Source organism: Ascaphus truei, chromosome 5 (genome assembly GCF_040206685.1).
Source record: "Ascaphus truei isolate aAscTru1 chromosome 5, aAscTru1.hap1, whole genome shotgun sequence".
Taxonomy (NCBI): Eukaryota; Metazoa; Chordata; class Amphibia; order Anura; family Ascaphidae; genus Ascaphus; species Ascaphus truei.
Window position 1 is genome coordinate 264,053,102 of NC_134487.1, and position 20,378 is coordinate 264,073,479.

At 41.0% G+C, this 20,378-nt stretch overlaps 1 protein-coding gene across 1 annotated transcript; it reads left to right on the forward strand.

The window, feature by feature from the left end:
* The first annotated feature begins 66 nt into the window (after positions 1-66).
* On the forward strand, positions 67-16,595 carry IK (IK cytokine). The gene is made up of 20 exons (XM_075601953.1): positions 67-196; positions 1,381-1,441; positions 2,333-2,425; positions 3,654-3,713; positions 4,186-4,353; positions 4,604-4,718; positions 5,130-5,200; positions 5,634-5,680; positions 6,572-6,735; positions 7,783-7,891; positions 8,839-8,878; positions 10,125-10,374; positions 11,019-11,037; positions 11,748-11,825; positions 12,478-12,559; positions 13,090-13,147; positions 13,347-13,435; positions 14,146-14,254; positions 15,065-15,099; positions 15,789-16,595. The coding sequence occupies exons 1-20, from the start codon at positions 181-183 to the stop codon at positions 15,814-15,816; spliced, it is 1,692 nt and encodes a 563-aa protein (XP_075458068.1). The 5' UTR covers positions 67-180; the 3' UTR covers positions 15,817-16,595.
* The last annotated feature ends 3,783 nt before the right edge of the window (positions 16,596-20,378 follow it).

A 20,378-nucleotide genomic window follows, 5' to 3' on the forward strand; every position in this document is an offset into this window, starting at 1 on the left:
CCAATCGACGTCCTGTCTAGCAGGCGGGGCGGAACAACGCGTGTCCTACTCAAGCCAATAACACTTCTAGCTCTTCCCTCTTTGTGTTAGGGGCGGTTTAGTGGCGTATTGTTTCTGTAGCTGGGGGATTGTGGGTAATGTGCAGACATTTCCTGTTTCCTGTTGTTGGTGGTTGCAAAGATGCCTGAGAGAGACAGTGAGTATAATATAAGTGGGGTGTGTAATAACTTGCTGTGTCCCGGATAATATCTGCCTGTGGGACACGGGTTACATAACAGACAGACCGACATTTGTGCGGTTAAGTGAATACACTGCAATGGGAGGACTGCAGGCCTCGGTACAACTCTCATATAACATTATGTATTAGTGTGTGCATGTATATCTTTGTAAGCGTGTGTGTATATCTATTTTCTGTGTGTGTGTGTGTGTGTGTGTGTGTGTGTGTGTGTGTGTGTGTGTGTGTGTGTGTGTGTGTGTGTCTGTATATATATATATATATATATATATATATATATATATATATATATATATATATATATATTGAGATGCCCTCGCAGGACTTTCCCCTTACAAAACGTGTGTATACAGCTGTTGTATGCGTTGTTGTTTTTGTTGGTGTTTTTTTTTTTTTTTTTTTTAAAGTAGGCTGGGTCATACTGTAGTGTTCTGTTACTGCAGGGGTGCGTAAACTCTTTTGTCCGCATGCCTCCTTCCCTTGCCTCCCTGATTTTCTGACGTCATGTGACCCCGCATTGCCGTGGCAACACGATGACATGTGACTCCACGCTCCCCCGTCATTTAATTTAAATGTTGTAGGGAAGATCGCGGAGCCTCTGTAAGCGCCACCCTGGGAAAAATTTTGCGGCCCCCAGTTTGCACACCCCTTTGTTACAGTACCAATTATTCTGAGGCATACCAGGGTATGTGGAGATCTGGAGAAACAATGAAGCCTGCTACATCTGTTTATAGTGTATATGTTTACTGCATCTGTTTATAGTGTATATGTTTTGTGAAGTTCTGTAGGAACAGAATTTGGTATTTTAAGGTCATATTCTCACCTACACTTCCTATTTATTTTTTGTGGGGGAGGAGCTTAACAAATCACAGGGCTTTCGTGTCATCATTCTATTTCCGGGATTCACTAACCTTTCGATACGGTTTATTCCACTGCAATCGCACATTAACAGCTATTGAATGGCAGCCGTGTTATTGCGGTGTGATAACTTGGGTCAGAGTTTAGTAACTATCTCCTTATGTGTAGATAATGTACATGTATAATTTACATCAGTGAATGTATCCATGAACATGTTAGGTATCTTGTGTTGATAGAAGAGTAAGTGAGATCACTACTAACTTTTTTTTTTTTTTTCCTCCTTTCAGGCGAGATGTTTTCTAATCCTCTGGCCCCAGATGGCCATGAGGTGGAAGATCTGCATTCATTGTAAGCTCACGAGCAGGGCCCTCATTACCTCTTGGTATCTGTTTGTCCATGTCTGTCCTCATTTGTTTGGAACTGTTTATATATTATACATAACTCAGTACCTCCATTGTTCAGCGCTGCGGAATATGTTGGCGCTTTATAAATATACTGAAATTATTATTATCGCTGGTTTTATATAACATGCATCTTCTTTTGATTAGCGAAAACCGGATCATGTTATTAAAACATTACGCATGATCAGTTTAGATCAAAATCATCATTTTCAAAATCTTTCCTTTTTTATCATCTCGGGCTGAATGAATTTGCATAAAAACGCAAACCGGCTTATTGAAAATCAAATGTTGGTTCCCACGTTAGCTGTCAGAATCTTAGTTATAGCTTAAAAGAACAGTCCAACCACCCACCCCCCTGCGCACTGCCACTTCGTTTTCTGGGTGGAAAGCAAGGGGTCTCCAGAGCTTGAACCACTTACATTTAATCTCAGAGAGCCCCCTGGTTCCCAGTATAATTTCTATTGTCCTGTGTAGTGCGTTACATTTTAACCTCCATTTTTGGTTTCCCCTGGAAGGGATGGTGGTACCTTTTTACAGCTATGTATGTATCTTGGAAGCCAGGAGATCCCTGGAGCTGAAATGAAAACCTTTTTTTGTTCTGGGAATTCCCTGCTTCCCACCCATCCCAAAAAGGTAGACCCTTCGAAATAAATCAACACTTTGCCTTTAACACAGTTTGGACCTCTGAGTGAAATGGCTTTTACATTTTCCAGCTTCATTCTTCGAGTTGCAGAATAAAACTTATGGTTTACTGTCTATATATAATTAAAATAATCCCTGCATGCGGTATCCCAGCTATTCTTTAATCCGTGCCATGTCTCCTGTCCTCCTTGTTCAGATCAAAGCTGACAAATGAAGACTTCCGAAAGCTGCTTATGACCCCTCGTTCAACGCCTTCTTCAGCACCCCCTACAAAATCCCGCCATCATGAGTAAGTATAACTGGGATGTATCTCCAGAGTTTTAATAAAGCGTGTGATTCAGCAGTACTAAATCCTGCCTGAAGGCAAGAAATAGAGAATAGAGCAGGGGGGACCAACTCTGGTCTTCAAGGGCCACCAACAGATCAGGTTTTAAGGATGTGTCTGCTTCAGCACAGGTGGTTGTGTGTGTGAGGTTGTGCTGAAGCAGGGATATCCTTAAAAGCTGACCTTTTGGTGGCCCTTGAGGACTGCAGTTGGCCACCCCAGCAATAGAAGATCTGCTTTGTTATCGTGCATGATGTATATTTTCGGATTGTGGGCCACCAGATGGTTATACAGAGAAGTTCTACCGTTAGAGTGTTTTAGGATCGCAAAGGACACATTTGAAATGATGTCTAAAGCAGGGACCTGTAACATGTTCTGTTAACCAATGCTCTTATTTAACTTTGAAGGGCTGCCATTTAATAGCCGGTGTTAAAACAGGATTTTGTATTTTTAAATGTCGTAGTTGATTATTTTGTTACCAAAGGTACAACGCACTGATTTAGTTAAGAATTCAGATATTGTCGTTGTGACAGGATATTGAAAAGAGAAAATCACTTGTGTAATAGATTCCTTTTAGTTTATTGTCTGTTCATTCACACCGTTCTATTCATCATAGTTACATTCAATTTATTCACAAAGCAGTATTATGAGCTTCTTAAAAAAAAAAAAAAAATATATATATATATATATTTTCTTGCTCCAGAATCCAATAAAAATGTCAAAATATCAGATGTCGTTAATTCTCCTGTTGGTGATCCCACGGCCATATTTGAAGCTCTGTTTGAAACTAGCACAAAACAATCTCGCATCTCGGGAACTGAGGTTCCTCAATGATTGGAAGACTGTTGATCAGCTTCAATAGACCCCCCATTGCAGCTAATAATTAAAAGAAGAAAACAAATGGCAATAGGTGAAGATTGCTGCTTTAGGTGGGAATTTGCTATGTAATACATGGATTTTGTTTGGCCAATAATTGCAATGACACAGGATTTTCCCTTTGTGATATGACACACGTACACATACAAGGAGCGGGTAGAGGAATTCAAAGCTATTACAAGGGAAAAATCTCCAGAGATTTAATAGAACTGTCAGTCTGTAGTTCCGAAGCAAGAGACATAACCCTGCCAGTAAGAGCTGTGTGTGAGCTCTGTGATATGATACTTAAAAAAAAAATAATAATAATCTTTTCCAGGATGCCCCGTGAATACAATGAGGAGGAAGATCCAGCTGCTCGTAGAAGAAAGAAAAAAAGGTAATTAAACATGAGCTATAAATCCTTATTGCTGATTATTGTCAGGAAAACGCATTGGGGAATTGCTGTTATTGGTAGGGAATACTAATAGGCGGGGCGACATCTTAAAATAATAAAGGTAGATGATTGTGTGCTAACTCGGCATTAAATGTTGTTTACTTTCATACGTAAAGCTTATGTTGAGTATTTATAAACTCTTCTGTGGGGCCAGTGGTTATCGGGTGAAGTGAGCATCATTGTTGCTTGGCGAATCCTACAATCTCAGTTGTGTTTTTGATTACATGTAACCAGACATTAAAAAAAAGTTATAGTGTGTATAAAAAGGGACAAAAACCCTCCACCCGTACAGGGCACAGTTGTAAAAAAAAAAAAAAGAATACCATTTGTGCATTTGTACATCTCAGATAGGTCTTATGTATAGGTGTAATTACATATACAAATAACACTTTTCTTTTTGTTTTAATCTTGACAGCTATTACGCGAAATTACGACAGCAAGAGATCGAACGAGAGCGAGAACTTGCAGAGAAATACAGAGACAGAGCCAAGGAACGCCGAGACGGAGTCAACAAGGACTACGAAGAAACTGAGCTCATTAGTACGACGGCCAACTACAGAGCGGTGGGACCCACAGCCGAGGCGTAAGTTACCTACAGCCCCCCCCACCACCACCACCCAACAGGTCAGGTTTTCAGGATATCCCTGCTTTAGCACAAGTGGCTTAATCGAAAACTGAGTCACTGATTTGAGCCTCCTGTGTTGAAGCTTACTCCTTAAAACCTTACCTGTTGAGGGCTGGAGTTCAGAATCTCTGACCTACAGTGTTGAACACAGCATCACTTAGAGTGGTGGGGGAAGTTTTATGCTAACGCCAATATTTCTTGTTGACAGCGACAAATCGGCAGCAGAGAAAAGGAGGCAGCTGATCCAGGAGTCCAAGTTCTTGGGTGGTGACATGGAGCACACTCACTTGGTGAAAGGTCTGGATTTCGCTCTGCTGCAAAAGGTGAGCAAAAAGTAACTCTGGAAGTGATAAAGCTGCCTGTCTACTGTTATATGCGTGAAACCCCTTTTATTGGCTATGATGATGCCAGTATGTATCAATTACTCAAGAAGTTTCACCCACTATCCAACAGGCTCTTCCTTTCTCCTTTTTTCCATTAGTCTCTCGTGTTCCTCCCCATATATGCACTCATTTTTTTTTTATCCGACCTTTGATGTCACAAGTTCTCTTCTTTACTTGTAACATCTGAGGAAGAGACAATTGTGGTTTTCAGAAGCCGATATCTGTGAAGACCTATGTTCCATGAAACGTATTCCGACACTTGGTGAATCTTTGTTATAGTCTTTGTATCATCAGACCCAGCTTGCCGAAGGGTGTGTACCTCTCTTATATTTATAATTCCTATATTGCCAGGTCCGTGCTGAGATTTCCAGCAAGGAAAGGGAAGAGGAGGATCTGATGGAGAAACCCCAAAAGGAAACAAAGTAAGTGAAAGAACATCAGGGTTTGGGCGCTAATACAAAATAGTTCATAGTATAAAGAATTTACGAGATCGTAACTTAAAGATGCTCTGACCCATATTTCTGAAATACATTTTGTTTACTTATGTTTATTTCTAAATAAAATAGCTTTACTCACTTAAAATTCACTGTCACTGGACTAGATGTAGCATAGAATTCAGCTATACAACAATTCACAGGTGCCATTTACTTAGAGTAGTTTATTAGTCAGTGCCCAGTTAACATTCCCAGAATCCTCTTTCCCACGCCATGTGTAATGGACAGTCTTAAAGAAATAGGGAGAAAGTTGAATCAATGCTCATATCTTCCAGTTTTTGTTTTATCACCAAAAAAAAGAAAAATACATAACGATATAATTTCCTTAATCTGCCTAACAATAAAATTCTTTCTCTCATAGGAAAGACGAAGACCCGGAAAATAAAATAGAATTTAAGACTCGTCTTGGTAAGAGATGGACCATATGTTTTTGGGTTTTTATACGCGTCTCTCTGTCTCTCTGTCTCTCTGTCTCTCTGTCTCCATTTAAAGCTGCAGTTCAGTCAATATCCTGCATGTGTGTTTTTTTTTAATAAATCAGTTCTGTAGTAAGAAAAAATACTTTTAGCATTTTCTGTTTTTAAAAAAACAACTTTGAAAGACCAATTTTCTTGTATTCTATTTTAACAGCCATTTGCTAAGGCACTGCCCCTTCATGTCCTGTCACAAGCTCTGGCACACCCCTTTGTCAGCCCTGCCCTCCCTCTAGCACTTGTCAGTGCAGGATTGCTCATGAATATTCATGAGCTTCCACTGCCAGTCATGCAGATTATAAACAAATCCCAGCTTTTAATATGTCACCAAACTTCGACCTATCAATACATGGAAAACGAATTGACCTGCAGCTATACAGTTATTTAGCTAATTAGAGATTGCACACATAAAACTATTGAAGTAAAAAAATAAATGTAAAAAAAAAAAAAAAAAAAAAAAAAGACTGAACTGCAGCTTTAATCTCATTTGTTGTACTAATTTGGTGAACAAGTTGACTGTGTGTCCAAGATGCATTACCGAAGAAAAAATAAATAGCAATAGAAACTTATTTTCAACAAAACCTGTGTCACATTAAGAGTTCTCATACTATTTAATGTTGGTGTCTTAAAGAACTTAAATACATTTTTTTGAGGGGAGGGGGGGCGGGTAGGGGGTTTAATCCTGCATATAATGCTGCACAAGGGTGTAAGTGGATTAGTCCTTGCTTTATAATTCACTGAGTGAAAATCCTAGCCTGTAATCGTTGGTATCCTGCGGCGCCTGAAAATAGCCTCTTGACTAATTTCATACTCTTTCTCTCACCAGGCCGCAATGTCTACCGCATGCTGTTTAAAGGCAAAGCGTATGAGCGTAACGAGCTGTTCCTTCCAGGCAGAATGGCATACGTGGTGGATTTAGATGACGAATATGCAGACACGGATATACCAACCACACTGATTCGGAGCAAAGCTGACTGTCCAACCATGGAGGTAATATTGCAGTTGAGACAGCACAGTTTGTCTAATTCAGGGGTGGACAACTCCAGACCACCTGCCAAAGTGGCTGACGTGGGGTCTGTGAAACTGAAGCATGACATAGCATTGAATAGCCACTGATTGAGCCACCTGTGCTGAAGCAGGGATATCCTGAACAACTGGTCATGTTGTGGCCCTTGAGGACTGGAGTTGGCCACCCCTGTAAATCAAACCTTTGCAGTATGAGGAGGAGGACCTGCAACGCTGCAGTGTCAGAGACCCACTTAGCCACTTTCGCCGGTGTTTAGAAAACCTCCTAGGATTGACAAACCACTACGAATGCATTTTTTTTATATCTATCCATAACCAGCCAAATCAAATTCTAGTTTCTGGTTTTCGCCTAAAAAGCTCTCCTTGACATGGCTACCCTACATTCCCAAGTACTCACATGTTCAGTCTCCGCTCAATTTATTACCTACTCTCTCCTTCTGCTTACCTTGTGCCTTCTCATTCCTGCCTCTAAGACTTCTCCAGAGCTCACCCCAACTGTGAAACTCCTTACCCCATACCATCACACTCTTCCCCCACTATTCATACTTCCAAAAGTGCCCTCAAAATTGAACTCCTTCAAGAGGCCCACTCAGCACCTTTCTGACAAGCCTACAGATAACACCATGCTGAGTGGCTTTATACCCCCACCTACTCTTGTCATCACTCTCCCATTCCTTTGAGTGTAAGCTTCTCGGAGCAGGGACCTCATTACCATGTTTCATTATGTTTTAAGTTTATGTATTTTATTGAATTTTTTTTCCGTTGAGAACATATCTAACTTCTGGTGCTAGAGGCTTCTGGTGACAGACCCCCTGGGCTTTGATCTGCTTCAAAGTCTTGTACCATTAGCACTAAGCTATGCTGAATTCATGTTGATATTTTTCAACATAATTGCAATTAGTAATGGTTAGGCAAGGGCTGTAATAGACGTGCCATTTTAAGATGCCGCTTCAATGGTTTGTAGTGTAACTTAATCTGCTGCTTTAAATTGTATTTAATCTCTGTTTACAGGCTCAGACTACACTTACGACCAATGACATCGTTATCAGCAAGTTAACTCAAATCCTTTCCTACTTAAGACAAGGAACTCGCAACAAGAAGCTGAAGAAGAAGGACAAGGGTAACAACCATTGTACAACAATATAGTTATTTCTAACATGCCTGCATAGGGCTGTATGCCATAAGGTCTGTAGCGGCAGATCGCTCTGCAATTGCCTTGAACGGCCATTTCTGTTCTATCATGGTGTGATTGGCCGCATTAGATCTTATTAAATAAGAGCCACGGTCTGCAAAGCAGCAAAAAGGCAGTGACCAATTACATGGTTTGAAGCTGCACTGCCTGCTACATTACAATGTGCCTTAATAGGACAGCTCTGCTTTCAGAAGGCCATAAATAAATAATTCACATGGACACACAGATGAGAGCTGTTCTTGCAAAGAACATAGCCGTTCAATTTTGGGCTGGGTCCTTTGTTTTCACACTACCCCCAATCTTAAAGTAGCACTTCTGGGGAACCTTTTATGTTTTTTTTAGTTTTTAATAGGTTTTAAGCAAGGGGTCTCCAGAGCTGAACCGCATTGATTTTCAGCTCCAGGGACCCTCTGCTTCTCGAGATACTTACCGTGGATGCGGTGCCAGTAGCGGCTCCGGTTGGGCTAGTTGGGGTTCACATAATGGTAGCTTAAATGTCCGGCGTCCTATGGGGCAATAGGAAGCCGTGATGTCATCCCTCCTTCCTATTGGTCCACGCGACGTGGGACATGTAAATAGCAAAGAGATGCCGTCATTCCCTTCCGAGGCAAGTGCTTCGGGAAGCAGGAGGTCCCTGAAGATGAAATCAAAGTTGTTCTGCTCCGGATATCCCCTGCTTCACACCTATTAAAATAACACAACAGCCAATCCGTCATAATAATACTGTGGTGAAAGGGGAGCTTTAATACTGGAGGATTTCACAATCATCTTTAAAAATGACAATCTTCAAAAAGTGTACAAATAAGTGGGATTGAGTCTCTAGAAAGTTTTTTTTGTTGAGATTAACTCCGTTGTGCATTTTCCTCCATTTGCAGGAAAGCTGGATGAGAAGAAAGCTCCTGAAGCTGATATAAAGTAAGGGCCCTCTCTGTATCTGCATGTAATTGTCTTGAAAGTTTTGTATTTAGTAGTGTAGAACATCTGAGATTGTCAAGAGTAAGTGAAAGGATGGAGTGTGGTAAACCGATTTTAAATACTGTGAAATACTGTCCAGATTTTCGTTGCATAAAATATATACTTATTTTACATACCATAAATAAAAATAAAAAATAATGACATGTAAGTGGCATTTTGATATATGTCCTGGGATTGAATACAGATAATGACTGGAAAGAGACAGTAATATCAACCGCAGGCAAACTGCTATGGTGCAGAAAACCTAGAATAGTTTGGGAAAGCCATTGCTGAAGGGTGCAACCCTCATTGAAAGAAAATGATGTTCAGTTTTTATTTTGGAGGGTGATCTTTGGTGGGAAATGGGGCATTGATGAGTAAGCCTGTTCACATTGTTGTGTAACTTTGCCTTTATTGCAGAAAAGAGGAGTTCATTACAAAACGTACAAAGTCAGGTTACATTACTAATGTGATCTCAACATAATGTTTATTGAGATGAGATTAAAGCGGCATTTCTGCTTGGGGTTTATTTTTTATTTTTTGCTACAGGTGGGAAGCAGGGGGTTCATTTCCGCTCCGCGAGGTCCTCTTGCATCCCGAGATAAATACCTCCTGAAGGGGCTGTCAACAGCAGCCCCCAGCTGGGCACTGTTGTGGCTGTTTAAAGGTGTCAAGGGCCAATGTCATCCTTGGGGCTTCCTATTGGCCTGTGTGACGCAGGATCTTTTAAAACAGGATTGAGATACTGACCGCACCTTTTAGTTATGTATCTCAGGGAGCAGAGGGTCTGAAATTAATGCGGTTCAGCATCGGAGTCCACCTGCATCTCACGTAGGGAGGGCAGTGTGTTTGTGTGTTTGTGTGTTTGTGTGTTTGTGTGTTTGTGTGTTTGTGTGTTTTATTTTTTAGTTTGTTTTTTTAATTGGTATAGGTCTATATCTGATCCATAGCCCTTCCCTCCTTTTTGTGTTTTTTCGTACCAACAAATCTTCTGTGGGGCGATTCCAAAGTAGGGTTGTGATGAGATTTACTGACAAACCCAAATGGCGGATTGCAGAATGTGAAATACGTTGAGCTGTATCTCCTGGCTTCCATGTAAATTTAACATAGCGGTTTTTTAATGACATAAATGGTTTATTTGGGGTAATGGGAGGTCCCAGACATGAATTTTTTGCGATGTCTTCATATTCCATTTGTTTTTCTCCAGCATCTTTGAAGACATCGGAGACTACATTCCAACCACGACCAAAACCCCGCGGGAGAAGGAGCGCGACAAGCACAGAGAGAAGGACCGGGACAGAGACCGAGACCGTCCAAGAGAGCGGGACCGAGACCACGACAGGGAGAGGGAAAAGGAGCGGGAACGAGAGAAGGCACGGGAACGGGAGCGCGAAAAGGAAAAGGAAGAGGAGAAAAAGAGGCACAGCTACTTTGAGAAACCTAAAGCTGATGATGAGGTGACCACGAAGATTTTGATTTAACTAGGTTTAACATTAGAATTAAAGTTATACTTGCGCTGTAATTATGTATGTATCATGTTATTGAACTGTGTGCCGTTTCTAAAAAGTAAGCACCATTTTAATGACAGCGAGGAAAAAGCTATGTGCGATATTCTTGATTATATCCTGCCCTCCTCACAAGTTTCCTTCACATCGCCCCACAAACTAACAGTTTTCATTGCTCCTTTTAGTGGAACTTATTCGGTAATGGAAAAAAAAGCAAAAAAATGTGAATGTTCCTTTTTGCAGCCCCCAGACATGAATATCAGATTTGATGTAAAATCCTGTGTGGTTCACAACAAGCTGTTAGTATATTGAAAGAAAGTGGGGAACATTTTGATTTTCCCATCACAGAATAGAATTGGTGGTTCTGAAATTGTTTTTGCATTTTATATTTCTTACTGATGACTACCAAGAAACCGGGATGCATAATACACAGACCAAACTAAGCGCTTATATTGTTTTAACAGATTTTGGGGAAATTTTAATGTCACGTTTTTGTTTTTTAGAAAAATTTAGACCATTTTTCTATTTTGAGTGCGTTTTGTTTTGTAATGTAGAAGATCTCCCTACTTAACTGCTTCTATGTCTCTTTCTTTCAGCCTATAGAAATTGATAAAGGTAAGTGAGGAATTATTTTAAAAGTAAACAGAGTAATGTGTAATACAGGCAGTGGGGTTTAACAAAGGATGAGTATCTCCGTCGACAAAATTTAAAATAGGTTGGACATGTGTGGTGTGTTGTTTTTTGTATTCTAGGCATACAGAATCTTGGCAAACTCGTGTGTGTTTTAAATTGGTGTGCTACTGGGAAAATTACCGCACTTCTACAGTTAGAAAAAAACAGAGTATTTAATGTGTTATATTGGATGTGCATTTGGGCTTCTTTGTTTATTTTTCTTTAAATTCATCAACTATGGTCTCTCTGTTGCACAGCCAGTATATTTAAGGGGGGGGGGGGAAGCAAACAAATAGGCCATTATGCTGTGGGTAGTTTGGCCTGGTCAATAACTAAATCCAAAATGACAAACTTGGGACCAGAGCAGTACCAGGGCTATAGTAGTCTTCTATAGCATAGCTATATCCTCCTAATGCTTCATTGGAATTATGGAGTTCCCCGACAGCTCTGCAGCTGCCAGCAAGACCAGCTCCCTGATTTCATGCGCTTTTTGCTAACCAATGCCATCCTTTTTTGTATTGGTATTTAGTATGACTATATTTTAAGATTTATTTATTATTACTGTATTATTATTCTTTCAGCACTATTTTAAATGACAGAGTGTGGTTATTTAATACATCAACAGGCTGCTGATTTTGCTTCTTTCCTGACAGGCCCAGCATCTGCCAAAGATCTTCTTAAATCAATCAATGACAATTTTGCTGGTGCTCCGGAATGGGACGGGATGGAACCATATCCTTTTGTGTTGACATTTGCATTTTTGCACAATAATGGAATACATGTTTGTGACTGATACTGTGTCAGTATGATTAGGACAACATCATTGGAATGTTTTCAATGATTCCCTGTCTATGGGGCACATTCAGTATGGCGAGAAGCACATTAATGCACAATAAACCATGCATTACGTGTTGTGGATGGAAGTTACAGATTTCTTCACTGTTAATCCTGCTAATTACCACATGGATTATGAGTTAAACATTAATTTAGGTTGGTGATTTCCTAATTGAATCATTGATTCAAACTGCAATTATGTTTTATCACATTGTGGTACTCTGTGTCACTACACACTGCAACATATTAGGTTGTATCTACCTGGTCCTGCTGCTGTTCATGATAAACTACCCATTAATATTGAAATGATGGCAAAGATTGCTGCTTCAGGGTAAAATACATCCCAAATACATTTCACCGCGCACCAAAATAAAATGTAATACTTCTTATTACTTTACACTTGTGTAATGTTTGTCAAGTTACAGAGATACACACACACACCCTTTCTTTCCTTCGCAACAAGTTAGTGCGCTGCTCCTTTTTCTACACTTATGCATTTTGTTTCATATGCTAAAACACAACCACTTTGTGATCTTTAACAACTGAAAACATTGAAGAAGCATGAAGATAAGAAGCAGCTGGGGGATTTCTTTGGGATGTGGAACAGCTACGCTGAATGTTACCCTGGAACGTAAGTTCTTTTATCTTTAGTACATTTTAGATTCCTCCCTCTGCCATTAAAACCCAGTGACCATATCCGGGGCTCTTGCACATTTCAGAGACCTGGTCACCAACGTGCTGGGAAACCAGTTGCCAAAAGGCTGTAGTGTGCAAAATGTTTAGCATCATATTTGCTTTACAAACGTGTTACAATCCCAAATCAAGTATTGTGTGTGTGTATAGTGGTTCACCTGATTTCTGCATCTGTCTAAGATTTATGGAACTGTGATGCGTGCTATTTTATATGCAAATGTCAATTCATTTGATAGTCCTCATTCGTGTGTGTGTGTGTGTGTGTGTGTGTGTGTGTGTGTGTGTGTGTGTGTGTGTGTGTGTGTGTGTGTGTGTGTGTGTGTGTGTGTGTGTGTGTGTGTGTGTGTGTGTGTGTGTGTGTGTGTCTCGTGCCTGGATAATATGAACAGGCACACACCATGTTCTCTGTCCCTTTGATGTGTACGTTCGGTAGTGATCAACCTGCTCCAATTGTTGGTGTCTTTTCAGCATGGATGACATGGCAGTGGACAGCGATGAGGAAGTGGACTACAGTAAAATGGACCAGGTATGTCCGTGTTTGTAAGCTCAGAAGAAAACATCTTACTGATACATGCCCATCATTTATATTGGTCATTAGCTGCAACATATAGTATTTAGATGTGAATCCACCTTGAAATATAACTATATATATATATATTCTGAATATTTGAGATGTTCAAAATTAGGTGCGTCCTAACTACGGTGTATATTTTTCTTCATTGCAGGGTAATAAGAAGGGTCCTTTAGGACGATGGGACTTTGATACGCAGGAAGAGTACAGCGATTATATGAACAACAAAGAGGCTTTACCCAAGTAAGTAGTGTGTTTGTTTTTTGTTTTTTTCCCCTCACACTTTTTTAAAATTATATTTTAAACTAATAGAATATAGAAACGGATGTCTGAGTAGGTTTACTGGCTATACACTTTTTTTTAACCCAGGCTGTGCTGAAAAGCTGTGTAATACGGCAGGCATACTCTCATAGGGGTCCATGTTAAAATGGACAAGAAGTAAAGAGTGACTCGCTGTGAGTGCTCATGTGCATTTCATTTCCCAGAATCCCGTGCTGCCGTGGAAGCACTGTAAGCTAACAGATATTGGGAAAGGAGAGGGTTGCAGACCTATCTGAGATGTGAATGTGCTGACAAGTGATTGACAGAACTCCCAAAAATGCCTTGTATTGCTCTTCTGCCCATTTATTATTACTGTGGAAAATAGAAATGGGCATCCACTTGAAAGTATAGTGTTTATTTATTTTTTACCCTGCAAAATAAATTGCATATTACAAACGGCACATAAAACAATATCAGTTTTAAAATGACAACTTTGTTTGTGACCTATTTTTAAGATAACGTAAAAAAAACGTAGTGTTTTATAATTATAGCGTTTTGTTTAAAATGCAGATCCTCCCCCCCCCCCTGCAAAATGTGCACATGGCTTAACATTTAGGAAGCTCATCGATTTTTAGTCTTCTGTCCATCTCTCTTACTTACAAATATTCTGCTTTTTTCTTGTTTCCCTGTAGGGCTGCTTTCCAATACGGCATTAAAATGTCAGAAGGGCGTAAAACACGCCGATTCAAAGAGACCAATGAGAAAGCAGAGCTGGACAGGCAGTGGAAAAAGATTAGCGCGGTAAATTTTGCTCAAAGTTCCTATAAAACAGCACTGTGGGTTTCAATAACAAGCGTTACATTGCTTGCCCTTTACAAACATATATACTTCTTGCTGATGAGGTGTGTCTATATAAATCTATGGGGTAATTCTATGTAGTCCGAAGTGGCCGTTTTCAGCAGGAAAGTTCAAATTGACTTTTTAATGGGAATTTTGGCAGAAAACAGCCCCAATGGCTGCTTCGAATAGTATAGAATAAGGTCTGGCATACATTTCTATCGGGTGCTCCAGGATATGTAACCTTTGCAATTGTCTTATTGCAAATAACAAGTGGTATTTCTCTGGTTGTCAAATATTAACCTGAAACGCTTTTACTTTTTGACCTGTTATAGTTGCTTATTTCACTTAATTGTATAAAGCAGTAAAGTTGCTTTCACTTCTTACCGTCAGCTAGACCAGCAGGACATTATGAGACCTATGTATCAACATACAGAAAAACTTGTTTTGATGCACTGCACCAATTTTGGTCCACAACTGTGTCATGTAGCAAGGTTAAGGTTGCTGGTGAATTTTTGGGCACAGATTTAAAGGAGCATAAAGTAACGTACAGAATTTGATAATCTCATTATAATCTGTGCATCATGTAACTCCTCCTTTTGCCGCTTCTCAAAAAACAAATTGGTGCCCGAGGTGTGATAAGTGATACATAGGTGCAACGCAAAAATTGCAATTCGCTCAAATTGTCATAGTACATGGGCCCCTTTTATGTCCATCCTACATAAGAAATTCTTGGCAATTCCCTTGTGATCTAATTACTGTTTTGCTCTACAGATTATTGAAAAACGAAAAAAGCTGGAGGCTGATGGGTAAGGAGAATATTTCAAGGAATCCAAACTTTTTTTTATTTGTGAGCCCATGTTTAATTATTTTATAGAGGACTCCAAGAAATTGGGTTGTCTCTCAAATTTGGGCAATGAACAGATACATACTGAAACCAGTAAATCACTTACATTGTAGATTAGTTTATTTATTACATATATTTCATTTCATATCTTGGATTTCTGTGTTGCCTTTAATTATGCATTTATATGCAGGAATATAACACAGGATAAATGTTATATATTGCCTTAAAATGGCTAATTCTACGATGTAATAACTTGCTGTCTCAGCATAGTCATTCACTGTATGCTCTTGAGTGTTGAGACTTAGGAGGGAGTCCAGTGTTAAAATGATAAACACTTGTATCCCAAGGAAAGTCTCAAAAGATTTCACATTCAAGTCCACACATCTGGATCAGCTCATGAGGGAACCCCTGGTTCTCATCTTGTACAAAAAAAAAATGAGGGATGAAGCTGCTTCAAGGTCAAAGAATCAAGGAGGATGTTGGATTATGTCCCTCCCTTGTTTGTATACTTTTGGCTTAGCAAGGAGCCCCTTGCCAGGACAGTACTACAAGGAAGTGGGTAGTTTGAGGAACGGGGGTTATTTAATTAAGAGATGGGTAAATCAGAATTGTTAAAATTACTAATGCTGATATTTTCTTGTTCTTTTTCAGGGTTCAAGTAAAAAGACCAAAATATTGAAAATCTGTGTATAAGTGCTTTCTCAGTCATTTGTGTTGTGGTAGACTTTTTTTTTTTTTGTTAAATCCAATAAAAGCTAAATTCTGCCGAATTGTATCAGTTTATAGATAACTAGTCATGTAGAAGCTAAATGATTCTTACCAAGGTATCGAGTGGAACATGTCCTGTGTCGGTGCTAACAAGAACCGCAGCACCGCAATCCAAAGCACATACAGCAAAGCGGCAAACAAAAATTCATGAAGGAAAAGAAGAAAAATCCGTCTACTATATATGCAGTGGTTAATCAGACTGTTGTTGAACCAGCCACTGAGGATCACAGGTGTCTGGCGGAAGCGCCTAGCAGCACCGGTTGGAGACAGCAGAGACACCGGGTTATGGAGTCTCGGCGAGCTCCCCCAGGCGCTCACGGGTAGCCGCCCAGATAGAACATCAATTGAGTGATCACAACAAGGCTTCAGGTAGCTTGATGGTGAAGGTACTAATGGGCTGAATCGCTGCTGAGGACAGAGGTATGCGTGCTCCCTGCTGAGGGTGTGCAAATATCCAAAAACGAGCAGGTACAGCTGTGCACCGTCTGCCATACCTGCTCGTTTTTGGATTTTTGCATGATTCTTACCAAGCAAGAAGTTCTGATCTTTTGCTGAAGATTTTATGTAAATTGGTATAAACTGTGTTCCTTGGCGCATATTTGGTCAAATCCTAGCAATCGGGGATGTTTGTCGTGTTACCATGTGCATCCTGTAATGTGCACCAGAAAATAAATTAAATATTTAAACCCACCCATCACGTGTCAAAAGCAACATTTTCTTCTGTTTACTACATTTTTATTTCCAAAGGCGTGTTTCCGTTGCGGTTGGCATAAACCAAATGGATGACTGCGCAAGGATGTGTAACAAAAAAAAAAATGATTGTAAGATTCCCTTAAAGGTGTAATCCAAGCAGCCCTTTTTTTTTTTAATTGGATTGAAGCAGGGGGTCTTTGGAGCTGAATGTCATTCATTTCACCCCAGGGGACTCCCTGCTTCCCGATATACTTACCTATTAAGGGGGGTGCTGTTATCTCCGCAAAGTTCAAAGCTCCTGCATCACGTATGTATATGCATTTATATTGCGCCATTAATGTACATAGCGCTTCACAGCAGTAATACACGTGACAATCGTATAAACAACAAATAATACAAATAACACAATGGGAAGAAGTGCTTTCAGACATAAGTGACATTTAGGAAAAAGAGTCCCTACCCCGAAGAGCTAACAATCTAACGTGGGTCAATAGGAAGCCGTACCATTTGACGACGTCACGGATTCCAATTAGCCCGCAGGACGCGAGCGCTCTGAAAATCTGCCATTACAGGAACGCAGCTAGCTAGCCAGAGCAGCTACCGGCATTCTCTACGGAGGTGAGTATTGTGGGAAGTAGGGGATCTATGAAGCTGAAATAAATGGGGTTCAGCTCCAGAGACCCCTGGAATGGGACCTTTTTAGCCGTGACCAAATCACCACCGGCACTCCGCCGCCATAACTACGGACCAGAGGGCGCCTCTCCCAGCCGAGCACCTCCGCTGCAGCATGTCCTCTGCACCTCTCCCAGCCGCAGTGCATCGCTGACGCACAGGATACTCAGAGCGCGGCCGCCAGCAGCTGGAAATTAAAAAATGTGTCCTTGCTGGCAGCCGCGCTGAGTGTACTGCGCGGCGGAGGGGCCCTGCGGCTGCTAGTGGTGCTGAAGACATGCTGCAGCGGAGGTGACCTGCAGTAGCTCGCCCTGTGCTCAGTAGTTATGGCGGCCAAATGTCCTAGACCGTAGACCGCCTGCTTCAATACGTTGAAGCAATTCATGTGTCTTTGCATGTTAACATTTTCATGATCAATACCTTTAAAAAAAAAACTTAAGCACTGACAATGTGGATTGTGAATGATAGTTGATTGACCATCTTGTTTGGTCCACCTTGTCCATAATGTGATCACATTTATTCTCCTTCCACGTCTCAGTACATTTGGGCAAGGAATAAAGATAAGGCCCTGTTGACATAAGTAGAACCAATATACCAGTAAGCCTGAACCGCACACTGGGTTTATGGTGCTACCAGAGCTGTAAAGCTTCTTTTTAGTCTGACATCGGTGAGGGGTACAAGTTCTAGCACCGTTCCTGGAGCCGGGAACAGAGTAGGTGCTGCAAAAGGAGAAGGAAGTGAGTGTACCGGATTAACATTAATTTTACCTAGGCGCATTGGTCTTCAAGGGGCAAGGTTTACAAATATTGACATAACCTTTCCAAAATATTAAAACCACTTACTGTATACCTAGTTATATCTTACAAAAAAAAAAAGTTTCACTAGTACTGGGTACTTTTATTTATTTAGTGGAAACCTGTGTTCTTTCTCTCATTATTAGGCTGTTGGTATTGATTCGCTCACCTTTTACAGGTACAGCGGTGAGAAAGTTTGTGAACCCACTTAGGATTTTCACATATTTCAAACCTAAAATGTAATTAGATTGTAATCTAAGGCCTAATAGATAACCTTATCAAACAAATGGCACAAAAACATACTTTTTCAACATTTATCCACAAATGATTGAACATTTAATATCCAGGTGTGAAAAAACTGTAGACCTTGAGGGCTGTTATATAGTAAGTGCCGCCGTGCGCGCGCCTGTTCGAAGGCGCGTGCACGTGCCGCATGCTTTTTGTAAATATAGTGTGAGAGCTGTGAAGGTACAGTGTTTGTTTGTATGTGTAATTTATTAAAAAAAAAATTGGTAAAAATAATATTTATTACATTTGTGCAGATACATACACATTACCGGTATATATACCCCGCATTAATGTACGCAATGGGACCGGAGCATGTATGTAAAGCAAAAACGTACTTAAAGTGAAGCACTACCTTTTCCCACTTATCGATGCATGTACTGTACTGCAATCGTCCTATATGTGCATAACTGATGTAAATAACGCATTTGTAACAGGCTCTATAGTCTCCCCGCTTGCGCACAGCTTCGGTACAGGTAGGGAGCTGGTATTGCTGTTCAGGACGTGCTGACAGGCGCATGCGTGAGCTGGCGTTTGCCTATTAGGCGATATGTACTTACTCGCGAGTGTACTTAAAGGGAGTGTCCTTAAACCGGGGTATGCCTCTACACAAACACACACACAAACGCACATATACATACATTCAGCGCCAGTAGCGGCGCGAAAAGATGCTTTTCCCCGTCTTCGCCGCTGTCTGTCAGCTCCCCTCTCCCTGCCGTACGCGCGGCCCTTGTGTTAAAGGGCTGACTCACGTCAGCCAACTAAAATTCCGAGCGCGCGCCCAGCACTATGGAACGTGCCTTAGATTCATTTCCTGGTGGCGCCCCCTTGTGTTGCAATGACTTCAACTAAGCTTTTCTTGTGACTGCTTCTCATAAGTCTCATCAGTTTTGAGGCATTTTGGCCCATTCCTCCTTAGAGAACTGCTTGAACTCTCTGACGTTTAAGGACTTCCTCGCATGGACAGCTCACTTCAGGTCCTGCCAAAACATGTCAATGGCGTTTCCTCCTGGCTATCCTTCCATGAACACGATTCATGTTAAGTCTTTTTCTGATAGTTGAGTCATGAACACTCAGATTAGCCAAGGTGAGAGTGGCCTGCAGATCCTTGGATATTACTCTGGAGTTCTTTGTGGCTTCCTGGATGATTTGCCGGTTTGTTCTTGGAGAGTTTTTGGGTAGAGTGACAGTGGTCTTGAACTTTCTCCATTTGTAGATTATTTGTCTGACTGGTGGAGCCCCAAATCCTTAGGCTACGTCCCTGCTGGCGCTGACCGCGCTCATGCTTGAGAGCGATGACGTCACCAACTCTCAAAACATGAGCGCAGGGTGTCCTACCTAATTTTGGGAGTCAATCTCCAAAAAAAAGCGTATGTGCACGCTTCGTGTGAACGGGCTAATTCAACAAAAGAGAATGCGTTAAGCGCTGAGCGGGGACGCAGCCTTAGAAATGGTTTTGTAACCCTTTCTAAAGTGATGAGCATCAATAACTGCCATTGTAAGGTCCTCAGAGATTTATTTTGATTGTGGTATGTCGTGTTTCCACACACCTGGTGAAGGCCAAACTCACAAAATGTCTGATCTTTATAAATGGTGGGGGCCCCCAAACGCACACCTGAAGCTCTAGCTAATTATTTAAACACCTGATTCGAATTAAACCCTGTAATTTAGATAAAACCAGGGTTTCACTTACGTTTGGAGATACCCTGACTCTTAATTACTCATTGTTTGTCTATTTCAGGGGTGCACAAACTTTTCTTTGCACTCCTTTGCCTGCCCCCCACCCCCTTATCTTCACTTTGGCATCGGCTGCGCTATTTGACGTCACAACGTCATGTGATATCGTGTTGCAATTTGACCCCGCTGTGTCATATGGCGACGCGTCGCCAGAAGCCGGCTGAGAGCAAGTAAGAGGGAGTTACAGAGAACCTGGCGCGGTCCCCCGGCATTTAATTTAAATGTTGTGGGGAAGAGCGCCGGGCCCCTGTAAGTGCCGCGGTCTTCCCCCAGAAAATCTCATGCCCCCCAG